The 19072-nt window shown below is 41.7% G+C and overlaps 1 protein-coding gene across 2 annotated transcripts in view; it reads left to right on the top strand.

Moving 5' to 3' along the window:
• LOC147729619 (uncharacterized) overlaps window positions 1-19072 on the top strand; it is a 148841-nt gene that overhangs the window by 52861 nt on the left and 76908 nt on the right. For both annotated transcript variants that reach the window (XM_086954498.1, XM_086954499.1), the window contains exon 4: window positions 14097-14246. In XM_086954498.1, coding sequence (XP_086810624.1) covers window positions 14097-14246 — 150 coding nt within the window. The remainder of the gene's footprint in view (window positions 1-14096; window positions 14247-19072) is intronic.

The raw sequence follows: 19072 nt of genomic DNA, 5'->3' as shown, positions 1-19072 counted from the left end.
CTTCAGAGTGTCCCTCAGCACAGAGACTGTACTGCAGGCAGGCATAGTGTGAGTATGGGTAGGCCCTCGGCCTTTATTCTCCTTGATCTCTCTGGGCATCCCATGCCATATTAATCAGATGTCTGTGTGATATTGGAATCTTTTCCAAAGCCGGTAATTTGAGACTTTCCATCTATTTTCCGTCCGTTATTTTTACTTGCATGTCTGGCCCCATCACTATCACCTGTGGAGTCCTCCAAGGATCCTCCCTTAGCCTGACCCTCTTCAACATTTGTACGGCCCCACTAGCAGTCACTCTCAGAGCATGCGACTTTGACATTGTGGCATACACTGCTGACTCTCAACTGATCATCTGTTGTGCTGTGAAGGAAAGTGCCTGCCGTGCCGTACCCGTAGCCCCGCCTTACGCATAAGCCGCCGAAGTTGCGGAAGTCGAAGTCAGCGTTGCAGCGAGGGAAGCTACGCCGCGAGGAAATCAGTGGAGGAACGTACCGAAGAACTATTCCATTGCATGCTGTGCCGTTGCATGCTGATCGAGAGTGCTTGCGGTGCTCACAGGGTCCCCGCAAGAGCGGCTGCGTCCAGAACTCACTGGGTGCAAGCCGCCAGCATGGGGTAAAACCTGGGCAACTGTTGCACTGAGGATAACGTGGGAAAGGAAAGAAGCACACAAGTATCCACCACAACAGAAAAAGGAGGATATAATTACTGTGGCAAAGGAAAGGGCACAGGGCGAGCACTTGACCAAAACACAACAGAGGTAAGTGAGGGAGCTCATGGTTTGTGGACTGTTCTTGGACTCACTTAATTCAAAGGTCTGAGCCCATAATCTGGGTGGATACTTCCAGAGGGAGATAATTCGTTATAGGGTGGCTGATAACCTGGTGGTTGCTTTGTTTTATAAAGGCATTAACAATGGCCCCCAGGAAGACTAAAAATATCCAGGAGCAAAAGACAAAGTCAAAAGATTCTTCAGCGGAACTGGGAGGCTCTGTAGAAAGCATGGAGAGCCCAGGAAGAAGACCTAAGAAAGGAATGAAGCAAAAAGGTAACGGGAATAAGGACGCCAGCACAAGACGGGGTGGCATGGCTTCCAATTCATTAAAAGAATTTGTGGGGAAACATTTAAAAAAAGTATTCTCACCAGCAAAGTCCCCAGTTATAGAGGAGACAGAGGTCGAACTGTGGAATGGGAATAACTCATTATTTTACGATGAGCATACAATGGAGTCGGTAATTCTGGATAATCAGTCTCTTCAATCCTTATTGGGTCAAAAGGGTCCATTGTCTCCACGGCTATCTTCATCACCTCACGGGCTATTTACTCAGGACCCAGAAAATACAGTTCAGGACTGTCCGGAACTGAATAACAAGGATTTAAGGACAGAAGGCGAGGTCATACCAGACACCGAGCTAAGGGCGAAAGAGACCCAACACGGTAACCTGAGTTTGGTGGAATAAGAAAGCGTTGAACTGAATCAAACCTCAGGGTTGAACCTAGAACTTTCCGTAACACCAGCCTCTTCTATGATAGACCTGATGCTAATATTACAAAGAACCCTTCAAGGGCTTTTAGAAGTCACATTGTCAAATAATGAAATCTTAAAAAACCATTTATTTAAGATTGAGGAGGAGTTACAAGGAATCAGAAACCAAATGCCAGCAATGGTAAGACCTGTCCCAGACCCACAGCCTCCTGCGTCAGTTGGGGAGGAGGTAGCGATGGTGGATCCCTCTAAAATAAACCAGGAGGTTTATATTTCAAGGTGGCCAATGAGAGTAATTACAAGGGGTGATATTGCTAGATATGGGATATTTAACCGAGGGAGGCAAGTTAGAAGGAAAAGAGAAAAAAAGAGAACTCCCAAACTAGCGAAAAGATGTAGGGTTGCTAAGGATAGCCCAGCTAAGTTGAGCATGAAACCATCCTAAGCAAATCCCAAAGAGAAATAATACAGAGAAAGGCCCCAAAGAAGCAAGGGAAAAAGGTGCAATCTAATAATAAGCCTATGGTGCAGGAGAAACAAGTACGGTATATAGCACCAATCAAGACAAAACCCCTATTAATATTGCTTGTTACGGAGCAAGGGCACAAGTAGGTAAAACAGCGGATGCAGGATTTAGAAGGCATACCTGCCAGTCACGTATGGTACCAACTGGGGTAAGAAAGGAGGGTGTAGTGAATAAGTGGTTATATTTTGTACCTATGCAAACAGGGAAAGTTGGCAAGAAGCTGAGGAAGAGTGGGCCTCTAACCAAGGCACAACTCTTACACTCATTCGCCCAGTGCCCAAAATTGAAAGGCATAGGCTCAAAAAATGTGTGACAAGTAGGATTTAAGCTAAATGGGGAAGGAAAGGAGGTCACCAGGGTATTGGTTTCCTCGGACCTGGTAAAGTTTGCAATTCAGAACGCGGAGAGAAAGGTACTAAAGGAAGGGATACAGTTAGTACCCGAAGACGAAGTAGAAATAGACGTAGAAGGAAAAGAGCCACAAGGAAAGGATTTTCTAAGGTGCCATGCTGGACTAGGAAAGAGACAGGTGAGGATAATAGAGAAAGAAGTAGGTGAAAGCATGGGGAATCTTAAAATAGATGCTAACAACTCAGACATAGAAAAATGGTGGGGAAATTGGAGTCCAGGATCCAGCCAGGCAGGCCCATCCAATAGGTATATCGAGGAGCTTGGAGAAGAGAGTTACCTAGACGATGTCGAATAGGTAAAGGGGACGCCGCATGACATAAATATTGTTTCTTGGAATGTAAATGGTCTTGGAGAGCAATTAAAACAGGAACATTTAAAGAAGTTAGCAAAAAGATCCGAGATCATATGCCAGGAAACTAGGCTTTGTGGCAAGACTTCGAGGGCTTCCGTCAACTCCACCGCCCAGCAAAGAAACAAAGGTTAGGGCGCCCTGCGGGAGGAATCATGACATTGCTTTCAACTAGAATAGTAAAGAATGTGACCCAACTTACAGTAAAATGTAAGTGGCTGCTTGTATGTAGGACATCTTTAGCGGTTACCAGCAGAAAGTATGTACATTTGAAGCTTTTAAATGTGTACATGCAATGGGGAAACCAGGAGGAATATGTTGTTGAAATGGTTTATTTTAAATAAAACATGGATTTAATCTGTGAAAAGTATGGTACGGACACAATTTTATTGTTGGAAGATTTTAATCATAAATTAAACCCAAAGAACTCAGATGGTTGGTTCTCAGAGATACTGGAGGCTTATGATATAAACCGAGCAACCTTCCCAAACTGTGTCTCCACAACTCGTGATACAAAACTGGAAATTTATTAGGGGACGAAAAGCCTCTTCTGTCTAAATGGTAGGTCAGCCCTAGATTGTCCCGCGATGAAAACATTTAAACCAGGCACACAAAACTGCCCAATAGATTATGTTTTCATGTCACCATGGAATTTTGCCTTACTTAAGGGATTTAGGACATATCAAAGAGAAGGGAGTGACAATATCCATTTTCAGTTAGAGCCTTAGAGGTCCACCTGAAGCCCAGTGATAAAGTGATCGATCAACAGATGGAGTATTACAACGAGGCTATCAGAAGAATATATAGCAAGGTTGGAAAGATTACAACAGAACCTACATCTCGGAAATGCAAGAGGGCAGGGCTTAGATTGGTATGTGGACAAATTAGAACAAGTGGTTCAAAGTCTCCAGGGTGAACTCGGAAAGGACTGAAAAAATGTAAAGAGTCACCAAAATGTAACTCCGAGACGAGGAAAGTGGTTCACTGAGGATTGCTTAAAAAAGAAGAGAGAGATAAGGAGAGAAGCACGTAGATTAAGGGTGAATTATGAACAGGAAAGGGTTGATAAGCTTGTAAAACTAAAAAAAGAATATAATATGTTATTCAGTAGCGCAAAAAGAACTCATGAAGAAACTTGCTGGGTAAAACTGCTGGAGACAATTGAGACAAAGAACTTATGCCAGTTCTGGAAACTGATACAATCAGCGGCAGAACTCCCAGTCGCCTCAATAAATTGTGTGGTGGAAGAGGCGGCATGGGAAGAATATCTCTTGGATTTGTTTAGTCTGGGTAGAGAACCCGAAGTTGGGGAGCCATAGGAGTGGTGCGAGCTAGTAGAAGAGCTCAAAGCAGATTTCTCGCCCCTAAACGTGAAAAATACAATAAAAACCCTGAACTTAACTAGGGCAGCAGGACCAGACAATCTCCCAGCCCTGATAATAAAATCACAGTTGAACTGGTGGGCAGAATTCTTCTCACTTATGTTTAAAGCTATCTTAGAAACTAGAAAGATCCCCAATAATTGGAAAGGAGCAATAATCAGACCGGTGCATAAGAAAGGAGATACGCATGCCCCAAAAAATTACAGATTAATACATTTGATAGATATTGAGGAAAAGATCTTTGCAAAAATGATATTAGGAAAGCTTAAAGCTTGGGCGGAACAGGTTCCATTTGTACCGGTAGAACAGGGTGGATTTAAAGAAGGCCACTCTACCATAGACCACTGCTTTGCCCTTTGGGCACTCGCCCGGAAGTCAATAGAGCAGAAGGGGAAATTGTATTGCTGTTTTGTTGACTTTCGGCCAGCATTTGACTCAGTGAATTGCAAGCGTCTATGGGAATGCTTGACTAGGTAAGGTATACCGGTGGGGTTACTGGCCTTCTTAAAGGAACTACACAGGAAATTGGGCACAGGTAATCAAGAATACACAAGGGGCTCTTACACAGAAAATAGTGATAGGGAACGGGCTAAGACAGGGCTGCGTTTTGGCTCCCCTGCTATTTGCCTTATTCTTGGCCGACCTACCAGCAGTATTAGAAGTGGAAAGGAGCGCAAGCCCTAAAAAGAGCGGAAATAAAGTGGCATGTTTTTATATGCAGATGACCTTGTGATACTGGACCTAACGGAGCTCGGGCTACAAAGGAAATAAATGTTTTTAGTGAATATTGTGAGGCAAAGTTTTTAGTTGTAAATATGGACAAAACAAAGATTTTATGCTTTGAGGAAAAAGATACAAATTTTAGCTGGCTTTTAGGACAAACGAAACTGGAGATTGTAAAAGAATATAAATATTTGGGTCTCTGGTTTGACAGTGCCCTAAAATGGTGTACCCACCTAGAAGCCCAAAAAGCAAAAGCCTTATTTTCACTATGCGGTCTGAAAGAATTTAACAAGGAATATGGGGACATGTCCCACAGTCCAATACTAAAAGCACATGAAGCAATGATCCCCCCACAGATATTGTACGGGGCAGAAGTCCTGTACTTAAGTGGTAAATGCAGATGGGAACAGGAAGAAGGGAAGATCCTAAAAACCTTACTGTCTCTGCCAAGCTCCGCAATGATCCAGGCTGTTAGAATGGAGACAGGAACAACAACATGGAGCATTCAGATCCAAATGTCACTCTTAAGATTTTGGAAACAGGACCCAGGGGGTATGAAGAAGGTCTCACAATGGTGTAGGGAGAAGATCCGTAGTAGCAGCCTCAAGTGGGCTAGGGAAGCAAGAAAGACTCACCCTTAATCTCTCCGCTATAGACAGGAGTTTCTAAGTCAGCAGTCAATGGAGATAGAATTTACCAAGAGTTCACTCAGACTCCAAGGTCAGAAACAGACAAGGAAGAATGTCTTGGCATACCTGAGTATGAAAAAATCAGTGCAAGGTACAAGGGAATCATGGTACCCATACCTGGATACCTTGCTGAACTATGAGCTTAGGTGTGAAATACTAAGAATACAAATTGGTATTAACCCCTGGCTGTTGGAGGGAAAAACAAAGGCCGAAATGATACATGCTGATGGAACTTGTAAATGTGGGCTTGGAACCAGAAATGATATTCTGCACATATTGGTAGATTGTCTAGCAGTTTTAGCCTTGAGGAAAGTGTTTTTACGCCCACTTTTCTAGAAATATGGCATAAGGTCACAAGCTCAAGCTATAGTAATGCTTATAGAAATGTCAAATCTTGATATTGCCATTGCATTGGGGAATTACATGAAGGGCATAAAAATGTTCCTGAGGGATAGACTGAAGGGGGGTTAGTAATTCAATACCTCCTTCTAAGATTCCCTCATCCAGCTTATGCAATATATCTCAGTTTAATGTAAATACTACTGATATGAGTTGAATTGTTGCTGCTATTATGGAAAGGAAGTGGATATCATATTTTTAATATGTACATATTTGATAAGATATTTTTAATGAATGTTACTGTTGCTTATTTACTTAGATTAATATATACAATATTACATTTCTTTGGGTTAAAAGGTTGCTGCTATTGGGGAAAGGCTGTGGATCCCGTACTCTTATTATGAATATTTTATAAGAAAGTTTTAATGAATTGAATTGTAATTTATTTTTTGTGGTTTCCCGTTGTGTTTAAAGAATATGGTCTAAATAAACAAAGAGTTTCATTCATTCATACAGCCCTATCACACTTCTGCTATTCCCCAAAACTCATAAATGCACAATACACATCTTGCTTGGAACAGAGTGACTTATTAGATCCCTCACAGTCATACTTCAGAGTGTCCCTCAGCACAGAGACTGTACTGCAGGCAGGCATAGTGTGAGTATGGGTAGGCCCGCGGCCTTTATTCTCCTTGATCTCTCGGCATCCCATGCCATATTAATTAGATGTGTGATATTGGAATCTTTTCCAGAGCCGGTAATGTGAGACTTTCCAGCTATTTTCCATCCGTTATTTTTACTCACATGTCTGGCTCCATCACTATCACCTGTGGAGTCCTCCAAGGATCCTCCCGTAGCCCGGCTCGCTTCAACATTTGTATGGCCACACTAGCAGTCACTGTCAGAGCATGCGACTTTGACATTGTGGCATACACTGCTGACTCTCAACTGATCATCTCCAACACCAAAAATGCTGAAGAGATCAGAACTATGTTCCTAGATTGTTTGTCGTGGACTACTGATTAGATGAAAAAAGATAATTTAAAGATCAATAGCAATAAAACTGAGGTCATTATATTTGGGAAGGTCAACACCCACTGAGCCACAGACTAGCGGTCTAGCGAACTCACTTCTCCCGATTTCCTATCAGATTCATGGATCATTGTGAACAACACCTCTTCCATGAATGAACAGATGATAGCATTCTGCAGTGCCTGCCACAGAATCCTGCTCATGATGTGCAAAATATTCAGATGGCTCCCACTGGGATGAGGTGAAACCATTACCCAGGTCTTGCTAACAAGCCACCACCTCATCAGAACAACAAAGAAAACAACCATACAGGAATGCCTCAATGCCAACGCACACAACAGCAAAGAAGTCTTCACCGTGGTCAAAGAATTTGCCAAACGCAGCACAGAAACTGCAGTTATTTCCTCCTCTCAAGACTTCCGCGACACCCTCACCACCTTCTTCCACTGCAAGGAGATCTATGACCTCTTTGAAACCCAAGACCCCCCTGCAACCATGGCACCCAGTGGCTCCAGACCCCAACAGACCCTACCCAACTGGACCAGCCTCACCTCTTATGACACCCTCCGGATAATGAAGACCATCCACTTCGGAGCCCCTTCAGATCCCTGCCCTCACCACCTCTTCAACAGAGCCGGCACCTCCGTTGCTCCTGAATTCTTTGCACCACTAACTGCTTCATTGAGTCCGCAAGCTTCCCTGAAGGCTGGAAACATGCACAGATCAACCCCCTGCTGAAGAAAGCCGCCAGACTTCAAGAACTACAGACCCATCTCTCTGCTCCTCTTCCCAGCCAAAAACATGAGAAGGCTAACAACGCCCACATCTCCAAGTTCATTGAAATAAACCACATCCTGGACTTCTCCCAGTCAGGCTTCAGAAGCTACCACAGCACCAAGAACACTCTCCTTTCCGCTACAGATGACATCTGCACCCTCCTCAACTGAAGCAAAACAGCAGCCCTCATCCTTCTGAACCTCTCTGCCGCCTTCGATACAGTTTCCTATCACACCCTCTACTCAAGACTCCACGGCTCTGGCATTTGTGACAAAGCCCTAGAATGGATCCGCTCCTTCCTCACCAGCTGAGCCATGGATCCTCCCTGAGCCCCACCATCTTCAACATCTACATGCTCCACTTGCAGCCATTATCCGAAGCCATGGACTCAACAACTGGATGAAGGCAGTCGCTACCTGGATGTAGAACAGCTGCCTCAGGCTCAACTTGAATAAGACTATATTCTGCATCCTGAGCTTTACCCCTGCCGCATAGGATGACTCCTGGTGGCTCGCAGCGCTAGGAGCCCCCTCCCACACCCACGGACTACACACGAAACCTCTGCATCATCCTGGACTCCTTGCTCTCAATGAACAGCAAAATCAACGCTGTCTTGTCCTTCTGCTTTCACATGCTCCACCTGCTTGTGAAGATTTTCAAGTGGATCCCCACGAGTCCCGGAAATTGGTCACCCATGCCCTCACCAGTAGCAGACTGGACTACGTCAATGCACTCTATGCTGGAACCACCCAAAAACTCCTAAAGAAACTGCAGATCATCCAGAACGCCTCTGCCAGACTAATCCTGAACATCCGCCGCCGTAGCCCCCCACCGGTCACGAGAGAGACCTCCTCTGGGTGCCGATCAACAAAAGAAATGCCTCCACGCTCCTTACGCTCACCTATAAAACACCGGACCTGCATACCTCTACCACCTCCTCTCTTTCCACGCACCCATCAGACATCTCCGTTCCGCCCAACTGTCCATGGCTACCATCCCACGGGTCTGCAAGACCACGCCTGGAAGAAGATCCTTCTCCTACCTAGCTGCAGAAACCTGGAACTCCCTGCCTCTACATCTCAGGCACCCACCGTCTTTGCCTCAATTCAGGAAGAACCTCAAGATCAGGCTCTTCAACTGAACCGCAGATCCACTCCCCTTGACCTCAGCGCCTTGAGACGCAGACGGATGAGTAGTTGCGCTCTACAAGAAACCTGATTGATTAATTGAACAAGTCAGTTGGATCACGGCAATGCCCTGTATGGGGAAACTGTAGGTTACTTACATAAAACACTTCAAACCATCCAAGGATAGGATAGGATAGGATAAAAATGTGTAAAGCGCTCTAAACCAAAATAGGTGTCAAGGTGCTAAGCTGGACGATAGGGGGGCAGACAAGTACCAATTATGAAGCAAAAAGCCAGGTCTTTAACATCTTCTTAAAAGATGCAAGAGAATTAGCCGAAGTGATAGAAAGAGGAAGAGAGTTCCAAAGTTTAGCGGCCGCAACAGAAAAAGAAAGACCCCCTATTTGGAACGATAAAATATAGGCAGGGTAAGCTTTTTCTGGGTGGAGGACCTCAAGGATCTGGCTGGGGTGTACCAGAGGAATAAGGTTGCAAGGTGCGAAGTTTCAGTACCATGCATAGCCCTGTATACCAAATTCAGAGCCTTAAAGGTGATACGCTTCCTATTCGGAAGCCAATGTAAATTCCGAATTCCCTCCCTGATGGAATGATATTTGGGGATGTTTAGGATAAGACTTGCTGCGCGTTTTGAACAACCTGCAGCTTGTTCAGTGAGCCTTTTCTGATATCAAGATACAAAGCATTGCAGTAGTCAAGCCGTGAGGTGACTAGAGCAATGATGGAAGGTCGTTGAAGCTCTTGGGGAATGTAGGGCAGCACCTTCTTCAGCATTTTAAGGATGGTGCTAACCGTACTGTTTACCTGGGCGTCGAAGGCCAGCCCCTTGTCAAAAATAACACCTAGATTTTTAGCAGTTGTTACTGGAACAGGGAGGGGGCCACAGGTATCAGGCCACCAGACAGGAGACCAGATTTAAGGCTGAGTACAAAAAAAACTTCATTTTTCTCCGTGTGGATTTTAACAGAGTTGTCCTGCATCCAGTGTATAATGCTGGTCATGCAGGTGTTAAACCTTTGAGCGACCAACTGCAAATCATTAGATATTGAAATAATGATTTGCGTGTCGTCCGCATAGGAGAGGATTTGGAAGCCAAAAGATCTCACCAATGAAGCCAAGGGGATCACATAAAGATTGAAAAGAGTAGGGCTAAGCGAAGAGCCCTGGGGACCCCACAAGGAAGAGTGAAGGATTTGGCTTTGAACCCACCTAGGCTGACTACATTAGTCCTGTCGTGCATAAAAGATCGAAGAAGCTCTAAGGCCTTCCCCGTGACACCAAAATCCCGCAGTCGCTGAATCATGCGAACTGGGGATATGGTGTAAAAAGCTGCCGAAAGGTCGAGCAGGACCAGCACCGCTGACCCTCCCTGATCGACCTGCATATGAATACAGTCAGAAGCTACAACCAAGGCGGACTCAGTTCTGTGTCCTGCCCGGAACCCATTCTGGGAGTTATCCAGAATATCGTTTGTTTCGGTAAATTTCATGAGATCCGAATTAATGATATTTTGGCTGGGGCGGGGAGAAGAGAAATAGGCCTATAGTTCTTCAATTCTAGGGGGTCGGCATTAGGTTTCTTAAGGAGGGGTGAGACAGTGGCTTCCTTCCAGATAGCTGGATAATGTCCAGATAAAAGAATGTTATTGTAAATTTTACAGAGACTCTGCTATAAGATCGGGCAACAGCTTAAGTAGGAGACCCAGATTTGAGACCAAGAAGGAGTTCCATAATACGTGGAACGGTAATATCTGGGAACAATGCCAGGTTAGGCATAGTAGGCAGGACTGCCAGAGTACCATCCGTAGCAGGCTTAGATTCCACCTTAGGTGGAAATTCGTGAAAAATGTTCAAGACTTTCTGCCGAAAGTGGGGGGCTATGTCATCGCAGAGGTCTTGAGTAACTCTTTGAAATTTGAAATTTAACCTTTATTGTTTGCATTATAAAAGTTTGTAAAATTATCATTTAAAAAGAGGAGTGAAAAAAACATTTTATAAGAACAAGAATTAGGAAAGAGGTCTTGAGTAGGATTAAGGAGTGGAGCTCCTGAGGGTTTGGTATTTTCTTTAATGATTTTAAAAAGCATGCTAGGTGAATTATCGGCGGACCTGATTTAATCAGTAAAATACTGGGATTTTGCCTGGAAGATGGCATGCTTTTAATCCTTCAGCATGATACCGGAGCTCTCGTAACTTTGAACCTTCTAGCCTGCACTCTCTCGACTTTCACCCTGAAAACCCTATATTGGCTGACTTTGCATTAAGGCACTATCTTTAAGCCCATGTCTCGCACTCATAAAGCGATTTGTTTTCTTGGACCACTTTATCATTGTAGGAGAATTTCCATGTAGTATGGCCCTTAGATTCTCAACCCATGCAGGGTTCTATCTCCCAAATCCGACTTGCTAGAGCAGGAGGTTACTCGTGTTTCTTTCTTGTAGCCCACCACTGGAACATTCTTTATCTTCAACACTATCTTCTTCACTTAAATGAACCTATGTGCTAAAACCTGGTATTTATAAATGTGTTTACACCCTTCTGCTACCCTGTCTCAGATAGTTGTCCGTCTGCTCCTTTTCTTTCTACTACAGAAGCACCAGGATAACTCCCTGGGTGAGATTGTGCATTACAAATTTCGACAATGTGACACATAACACAACCTATAATACATCACATATCATTCATTATTAAATATATGCATATATGTTATAAGGGTCAATGTTAACGGAAGTGCCCTCGAATGTTTGTACAAAGTCTGTACTAATATTGGAGAATGTGACTGGTGTAATAAGAGTGATGGTGTGTTATACTCCTTTGCAGTTTAAGCAGCTAAACTCTGTTCCACTTTTACACCTTCTGTACTAAGTGTCGCCACATACCTATCTGATTAATATAGTCAGTTTTTTATAAATCAGAATGTATTGCATATAGTTTGTGCCCATCTCAACTTGCAAATAAGGTTCTTATCTTAAATGATCTTTTGCATGGTCCGGGGATCTGAAATACATTGGCTTTTGATCTTACAGATTATTTGCAAAATATTTGAATGCCAGCAGCATGTTGACCCTTGGCCATGTGTTTATTTAGGGGTATATTTTGTGGTCTTTATGCAGAAATTTGATGTGCTTCCATTTGAGCGGACAGGTCAGCGTGCTACGCGTTTAACCACATTACATTAACCGACACAACCGTTGCTCAGTCAATCAAGGCACACCATTAACCTCATAATTACAACAGACCATACTAGACAGACCAGACACCCAATCTCACAACACACCACCATCTAAGGTCAAGTAACTTGAATAATCTACTCAACCTAACTGTAATGTACTTGACCCGTAAACCGGTCTTAAATTTTGTGTTCCTACACAAATATGTTATTTCATTGAGCCGCCTTTTTCTTCATTATCGTATAAAAGAGCAGCTTCAAATATGCGAATTCATCATTTCTAATGTACACAAAAACCTTTTTTTAATGTAATAAACTAAGTGTTTGCTCCATGTATAGTACGAATCTGGCCCACATATAGGGTACACATGATGCCTGACTTGCCTCTTAGTTCACTAATAGCACTGTCATCAGGGCGGGGGCATTAATATTTCTCCATTTATGTTTAAAAACTCACTTTTAATAAATATATTACTAAATCATAAAGAGGTAGGGCACTGTCATTTACAGACAGCACATTTTCCATTGAAATGGCCACAAACGTGTCCATTAACATGCAGCTTTACTGATAAAACTATATATTGCATAAACAATGTTTAGAAATTTGGTTTCAGCAATTACATTTATCATTTGCACATCACCAAGTGAAATGTTCTGATTTGTTTTCATCATATAAAAATCCTTTTTTCACCACCCAAAATACAAAAATGTACTTTCAAAACTGCTAAAATATATTTCTAAATGTTTCTGCAGTTCACTTATTAGTAGTTTAAAAGTTACAGCCTTTAATTTCACATGCTTTGCAAAGCGCGATTGTCACTTTGCAAAATCCTCTCACTCAGCAGTCTGCGCAAGAAAAGTAAATGTAAGAAGACAAACTGACTTTTGACATCTGTCTCTGCATGCAGAGCAAATGTGACCAGATAAAAAACAAGATTTAAAGCCATCTTTACTGCTTATTCCCTAGGGAATTGAACAGAACACGTATTATTTGTCACCTACACGTATTATTTGTCACCTTCCCAGAACGGTCCTGTAGGGTCTAAAAATAGCGCGCCCTGATGAAATCTGACTCACCATAGCAAGTGGGCGAGCAGCTTTCTCGGGGTCTGGGTGACCAATTTCACTTCACTCTTGACAACCAAAGATGATATGGAGTGCCAAAACACCATATTAATCAGAACTGGCTGAATGCATACTCCAACAGATCATGTTAGAAAGCAGAGCATGCCTATTATGTGCACAACAAAGAGACATATAGTTTACAGCTTCATTAATGTAAAACAGCACAATATAATATAATTCGCTGTATGACCCTCCCATGCACAGTAAACCGCAATTCTCATTATAAAATTCAAAAACGAGTCTGACTTTATCATACCCTCATGCACATCACATTGTACTGAAGATGTCTAGTTGGCTGACAGATGCCCCGTCAATAATAAACCCCATTTTATAAATCAGCCCATATCATAATTATATAAAGCACAACAGCGACCCAGCGGGCAAATGATATCTGCTGTTATGGAACAAAGCCACCAATTGTTCCTCCATTTCTCTTAGAACCAACAGAACATGAATAGTCCTTAACACATTAAAAGAAATATCTAAAGTTGACAATCAAGTGCACCTCGAGAACACAGACCCTTCTAGCTTCTAGTTGACAGTCGTTCACCTTTATGGGAAATAAAATGAAAAGCTGTACCTCTCATGCGCCTGAACATTGAGTACAGTTCAAAGAAGGAACTCATAACATCATTCCTAAGAAACCAATATCAGCTGTCATTTAACACTGCTATAAACATCTGTAATCCAACAAAATGTAACACTTGATCACAAGATTTTTGAGAGCCTAAGAAATCAAACAAATGGTCCAAATGTGTTGTGCAAATGTAAACCATAAAATTTCACAAAGTTAATAAAAGGGTATTTTTTAGCCCTTTCTCCAGCATCAGTCTGTTGAAGTTGCTAGTACGTACGAACACCTTTTTAAGATAAGGCAATGTGAAGAGATTGTAAATGTCACGCATTTCCTGTGAAAATGTAATTTGTTAGTATGTTTTAACAGGTGAGAAGATTGCTAATTCTGATGTGCTCAGCAAGAAAACAAAGAAGGAAAAGCAATTTCAGAAGAATTCTCAAAATATAGCGCCAAGGGAAAGCAGTCATTGGCAGAGCCCAGGGCCGGAAGAACTGATGGGACCTTTGCATCAATCAGGTTTTGCACATTTTATCTCTCAAGGCACGCATTTTAGCACATAGTGGACAATCAATGTGGGCCCTGTTTAATTGTGCATACGTGAACGGGTGAGAGGTTGTGACAGAGCCAGCATCCGTACAACCTCTTTGCTTTAACATTTATAGAGTAAAAAGCCTGGCAAGCTCCTATTTGTAAAAAATATATATTTATTTACATTCTAGTGTCACTTATGTACCTCTTCCAGAATAAAGACATTTGTTTGAAGATATTAATTTGTGAATTTTCCCTGTTTTAACACTTATCATCAGCCCGTCAGCAGCTCCGTCCAAAGCGCAAAGATACCCCTCCGGGGGTGATTCAGGCTCTCCAAAACCAACAAATAAATAAAAATATTTATAAAAAAGAAATGTGACGCCTTACCTACACTAGGTGGCATACTTATTCATAGGTGTGTTCCTTGGTCAGCACCTTGATGTTAGTGTTGCTGATCGGGAGTGCTCCATTAGAAGCTGATACACTTTTGTACGTACAAAAGTTAATAGGTGAAATTCAAAATTGTATTAAGAGTAGGATAAGTATTTAAATTTCATTGTATTGAAAAAAAATTTAAGATTAAAATGAAATTAGGAGGGGAGTGCATGGCATTTTTAGGACATCTCACCTTTTGGTAAATGGTCAACATGTTTCTGCTTTTCCTAGTGTATGCCTACATTACTTGTCTTTCATGGGGACCTGTGTGCCTCTTCTCTAAATGATACCCTGCCCAATAATCTTATCCATGTGCTAGGCCAAGGATATCAGTGTACTGCACCTGTGTCTGGTGTGCAAATAGCATTGATCTGCATCAGCTTACTACATGACGTGATATAAAGACATCATATCTGTGCAGCATATTGTTACATGCAAGCGTTGCATAAATGCTTCTAACCTGATGCTTGCCCATAACTTGCAATGTGCTGAATGGCACCATTTTGAAGTTGTGTAAACTGTCTATATTAATCGGCCACAAAAATGTATTTGCAATTTTTTCATTTTGATAACAATTCAATGAACAGAGTTATTTGGTAATATTTACTTTATTTTCACCAGTTATGCTTATTAATCACAACTATCTCATTTTATGAAATTGTATAAGGGGCACATAAATCATTATGTGCGAAAGAGTCTATGTCCCTCTTACTAACATGTAAGCATGGTTATTCGATCATCAATAACAGAACTGTTCCTGAAATAATTTAACAAGCACATAATTCATCCTTTCAGTAGTAACTCGGCTGATGCCTTCATAAGTCTGTTTTTGCTATGTTGTGAGAATGTGTTTGCAGTTGCCTGAACGGTAATGTGTATTCCAAGTTCTGGCGTGATAAGCCACTTTATCTATGTCTGTCTTAACTGGTTAGCTGTAAGTTGTTGCTCTTTGAAGTGTGTGGATTGCTGTTATGTTGCACTTGTTGCAGAAACCTGGTTTTAATTTTCCTTGTTGTCATCCCTATGTTCTTTAAATCACATGGACACAGAAGCATATAATTGACATTGAAACTGCTACAATTGGTCCCTATGATTTGACCAAACCAAGGCTTAAGGTTTTCGAGGGAGTAGTTTGGGCACATACAACAAATACAGTTGGTGTCCCGTTACTTTTGCTTGCTGGAGACTTATGAGAAACCCAGTGAGAATCACATGACCTGTGTTACTTTAAGCGATAAATTAAAACTGCCCGTTATAATGCATATGTCCATTCATTAAACCATCAATGAACATCTACAGTGCCCTGTCTGTGTTTTAAAAAGAGGTTCTAGTATATAAAATTACATTATATACACACTGCTTCAAAAGACATGGGGCATTACCCATATGGTACATGCAGTCTGGGAAGGAGCTTAAACATAACAGCCTGATAGCATCTGGAGTCAAATAGAAATTGGCAGCTTCGTTTTTAATTGTTTCCACTACTCTGAATGATAACGCGATTTCTAAGAAGGCAGACATTTATTATTTTAACTGAAAATCGGCATAACGTACATTCACCGACATAGGAGATGGACTACAGTGCAACATGCAGTCTACAACATTGGAGAAGGAGAGCAGTGGCACATAGAACCAGTCACATAAAAAAATAACAACCGCAAATATAACGGAGAGAACGAAAACAAATTTACATTAAAAATAAAATCGGCGGATCCAACCTTGGTAATGAAGTAGAAACGGAAGTAAAGAATTAGCTCCTCAGTAAATTATCTGAATGCTAGATATTACTCGTTAGGTGCTTAAAGCAAATATTTGTTTGATTTGGAAAAATAAATGCTACACTTAAAAAAATAAAAAATTATTAAAGATTTTTTTTTAAAAAAAAGACATATTTACATTTTTAAATCATACTTTAAGTATGTATTTTTTAATAACACAGAGCGTGCTGCTTTAAGAAGGTAAAGCCATCTTTTAAAGAAGGCTTTTGTGTTCATTAAATATTTCCTGACATGAGATGAAAACAATACAACTCCTAAATTGTAATGAAAAACTTCTATAATGGACGGATGTATGTATGAATGAATGAATGTGGCATTTCTAAGAGACTCGAGCAAAAAGGCAGAGAAGCACTGTGTATGGTCAAAGTTCAGTTTAACGTCAGCAAGTGATAGTAGAGGTACCTGGCTTGTGGACTTCTAATTTCTTTTGATATAGTGTTCTTCAAAGAGGTGCATCTTCAACTCTTTCCCAAATTGGAGTACGGTTGGGGTGGTCCTAATTGATTAGGAGTTGATGTACTAGATCCTGGATGCATCGATGTCTGGCTCTAGGTGTGTCAAGAACCACCCGAGATGTTGAGGTTGTCTTCAAGAAAACAGAGGTGCTGGTCAGCTGGTTTTTAAGATGGTGTGGGCTAGGATGACGCGCCAGTGGAGTTTAATCAGAATAGGAGTGATGTATTGGTATTTCCTCAGGCCCTGGGTGAGACTTGCTGTGACATTTAGGATGCTGTTGAGGTTCGCAAGGTTGAAGTCTGGGCGGCAATGGAGCAGGGCGTTCCCACCATGGATAAGTGCCGCATTCTGGAACAAACTTTCAATTTCTATAATAGAGAGAGCTGGTAGAAGGCCATCTCTGTCTTTTTTGCAGTGTGTTCCTTGAGGATGAGGTTGTTGTACAGGGTGAATCTAGGTAACCTGGAATTGTGCACATTTTGAGGTTCGAAACCAACTAGGTGCATTTCATTTAGCCAGGTTTGTATTGTTTCTTGTATTGGTAATTAGTAGGAATTCTTTTTCGGTTGGGTTTAATTTCAATATATTACTAAAGCATGTTGCGGTAGTGCACTGTCATTTATAGGCAGCACATTTTCCATTTTAATGACCACAAACGTTCCCACTAACATGCGGTTTTACTGATAAAACTATTTAGCATACAAACAATGTTCAGAAATTGGGATTCAGCAAAAATACTTATCAATTGCACATAACTAAGTAAAGTGTTCTGATTTGTTATCATACTATTTAAATCTTTTTTCAGCACAGAGAAATCCAAACTGTGCTTTCATAATTACTGAAATATATTTTGAAATGTTTGTGCAGTTCATTTATTAGCTATTTCAATGTTGTGTTATGAAAAAAAGCAACATCTTTCAACCTTTAATTTTGAATGCTTTGCATAGCACGATTGTCGCACAGTTCACTTTACAAAACGCTCTAACTTCAGAGCTGAAGCAAAAAAAGTAAATGTAGGAAGACAAACTGACTTTTGACTTCTGTCCCTGAATGTAGATCTTATGTGACATGATAAAAACAGATTTAAAGGCATCATTGTTGCTCATTAACTTTGTGAGTGAACAAAACAGTTGCTATTTGTCCGCTCGCCATAATGGGCGAGTAGGCCTTAAAAAAGAGCTCGCTCTGATGCAGAATGACTCGTCATTGCGACAGGGTGAGTAGATTTCTCGAAACCTGGTAAGATAGCGAGTGGTCTCTGTGCTGCAGCATTAAACAAAGCCAGACTGGTAGATGTTCATGATATGGTTAGCATGAGTGTGCTTCTTTAATGATCTTGCCAATGAATGGTAGGTGAGTAGTTGGCCGAATAATACCCTTGATAGTCATTAGCACAAGGTGGAAGCTGTTGGAACCTGGACTTCCGGCTCACCTAGGGTAGCATGGCGCAGAGTAGGAGGACTAAATCCAGAAGGCAAGTGTGTCGTATTTGCGCAACACTCACTACAACACCCCAGTGCAAACCCACCAAAAATGACACCACACCATCTTGGTTAGTAAAAAAATAGAGTAGCTTTATCTCATTGTATTCTAAAAGGAGGAATGAGGGTTCCAATGTTTAATAACTTAGGACTTGGACATTTCCTTTCGTGGATTAATTGCAGTAACTAGACAGTACATTGTATTTTCTCACAGTAGTCAAAGCTCCAGGATTTTAAATACATTATGCTTGGCATACAGCAGGTAGATATATTACTCATAGACCAATTGAAGCTGGTTGTAGTCTGAACTGGTCAGGTAAGTACATTGACTATTACTATAGTAGACATGAGTAACCATTTGGAACAAGCATGTAAATAAGTGAAATTCTGTTTCAGCAGGTTCTAGAGTCACACCAGTTTCTGTTTCAGAGTGGGCTGTCTCTTTCTCACCCCTATGCAAGAAAGATGCTTGGGGAGGCTTTACTTCCGAGGGGGGAGGGGTTGAGGTCTGAAACCCACTCCTTTAAATCAGGTTAGTCACGTTGTTATCAGCAGGTGAATTACTTTAGGGGCTTAGTTCTTGGCACCCCCATTCCCTTATAGTTCCCCCTCCCTGCACAGCTTCACTCCTTCAGCCCAACCTTCCTTCCGCGGGGTCCCC

The sequence above is a fragment of the Lissotriton vulgaris genome, chromosome 2_1 (genome assembly GCF_964263255.1).
Source record: "Lissotriton vulgaris chromosome 2_1, aLisVul1.2, whole genome shotgun sequence".
In the NCBI taxonomy this organism is placed as follows: Eukaryota; Metazoa; Chordata; class Amphibia; order Caudata; family Salamandridae; genus Lissotriton; species Lissotriton vulgaris.
The sequence above is the reverse complement of the archived record's forward strand: the minus strand, read 5'-3'. Positions and strand labels throughout refer to the sequence as shown.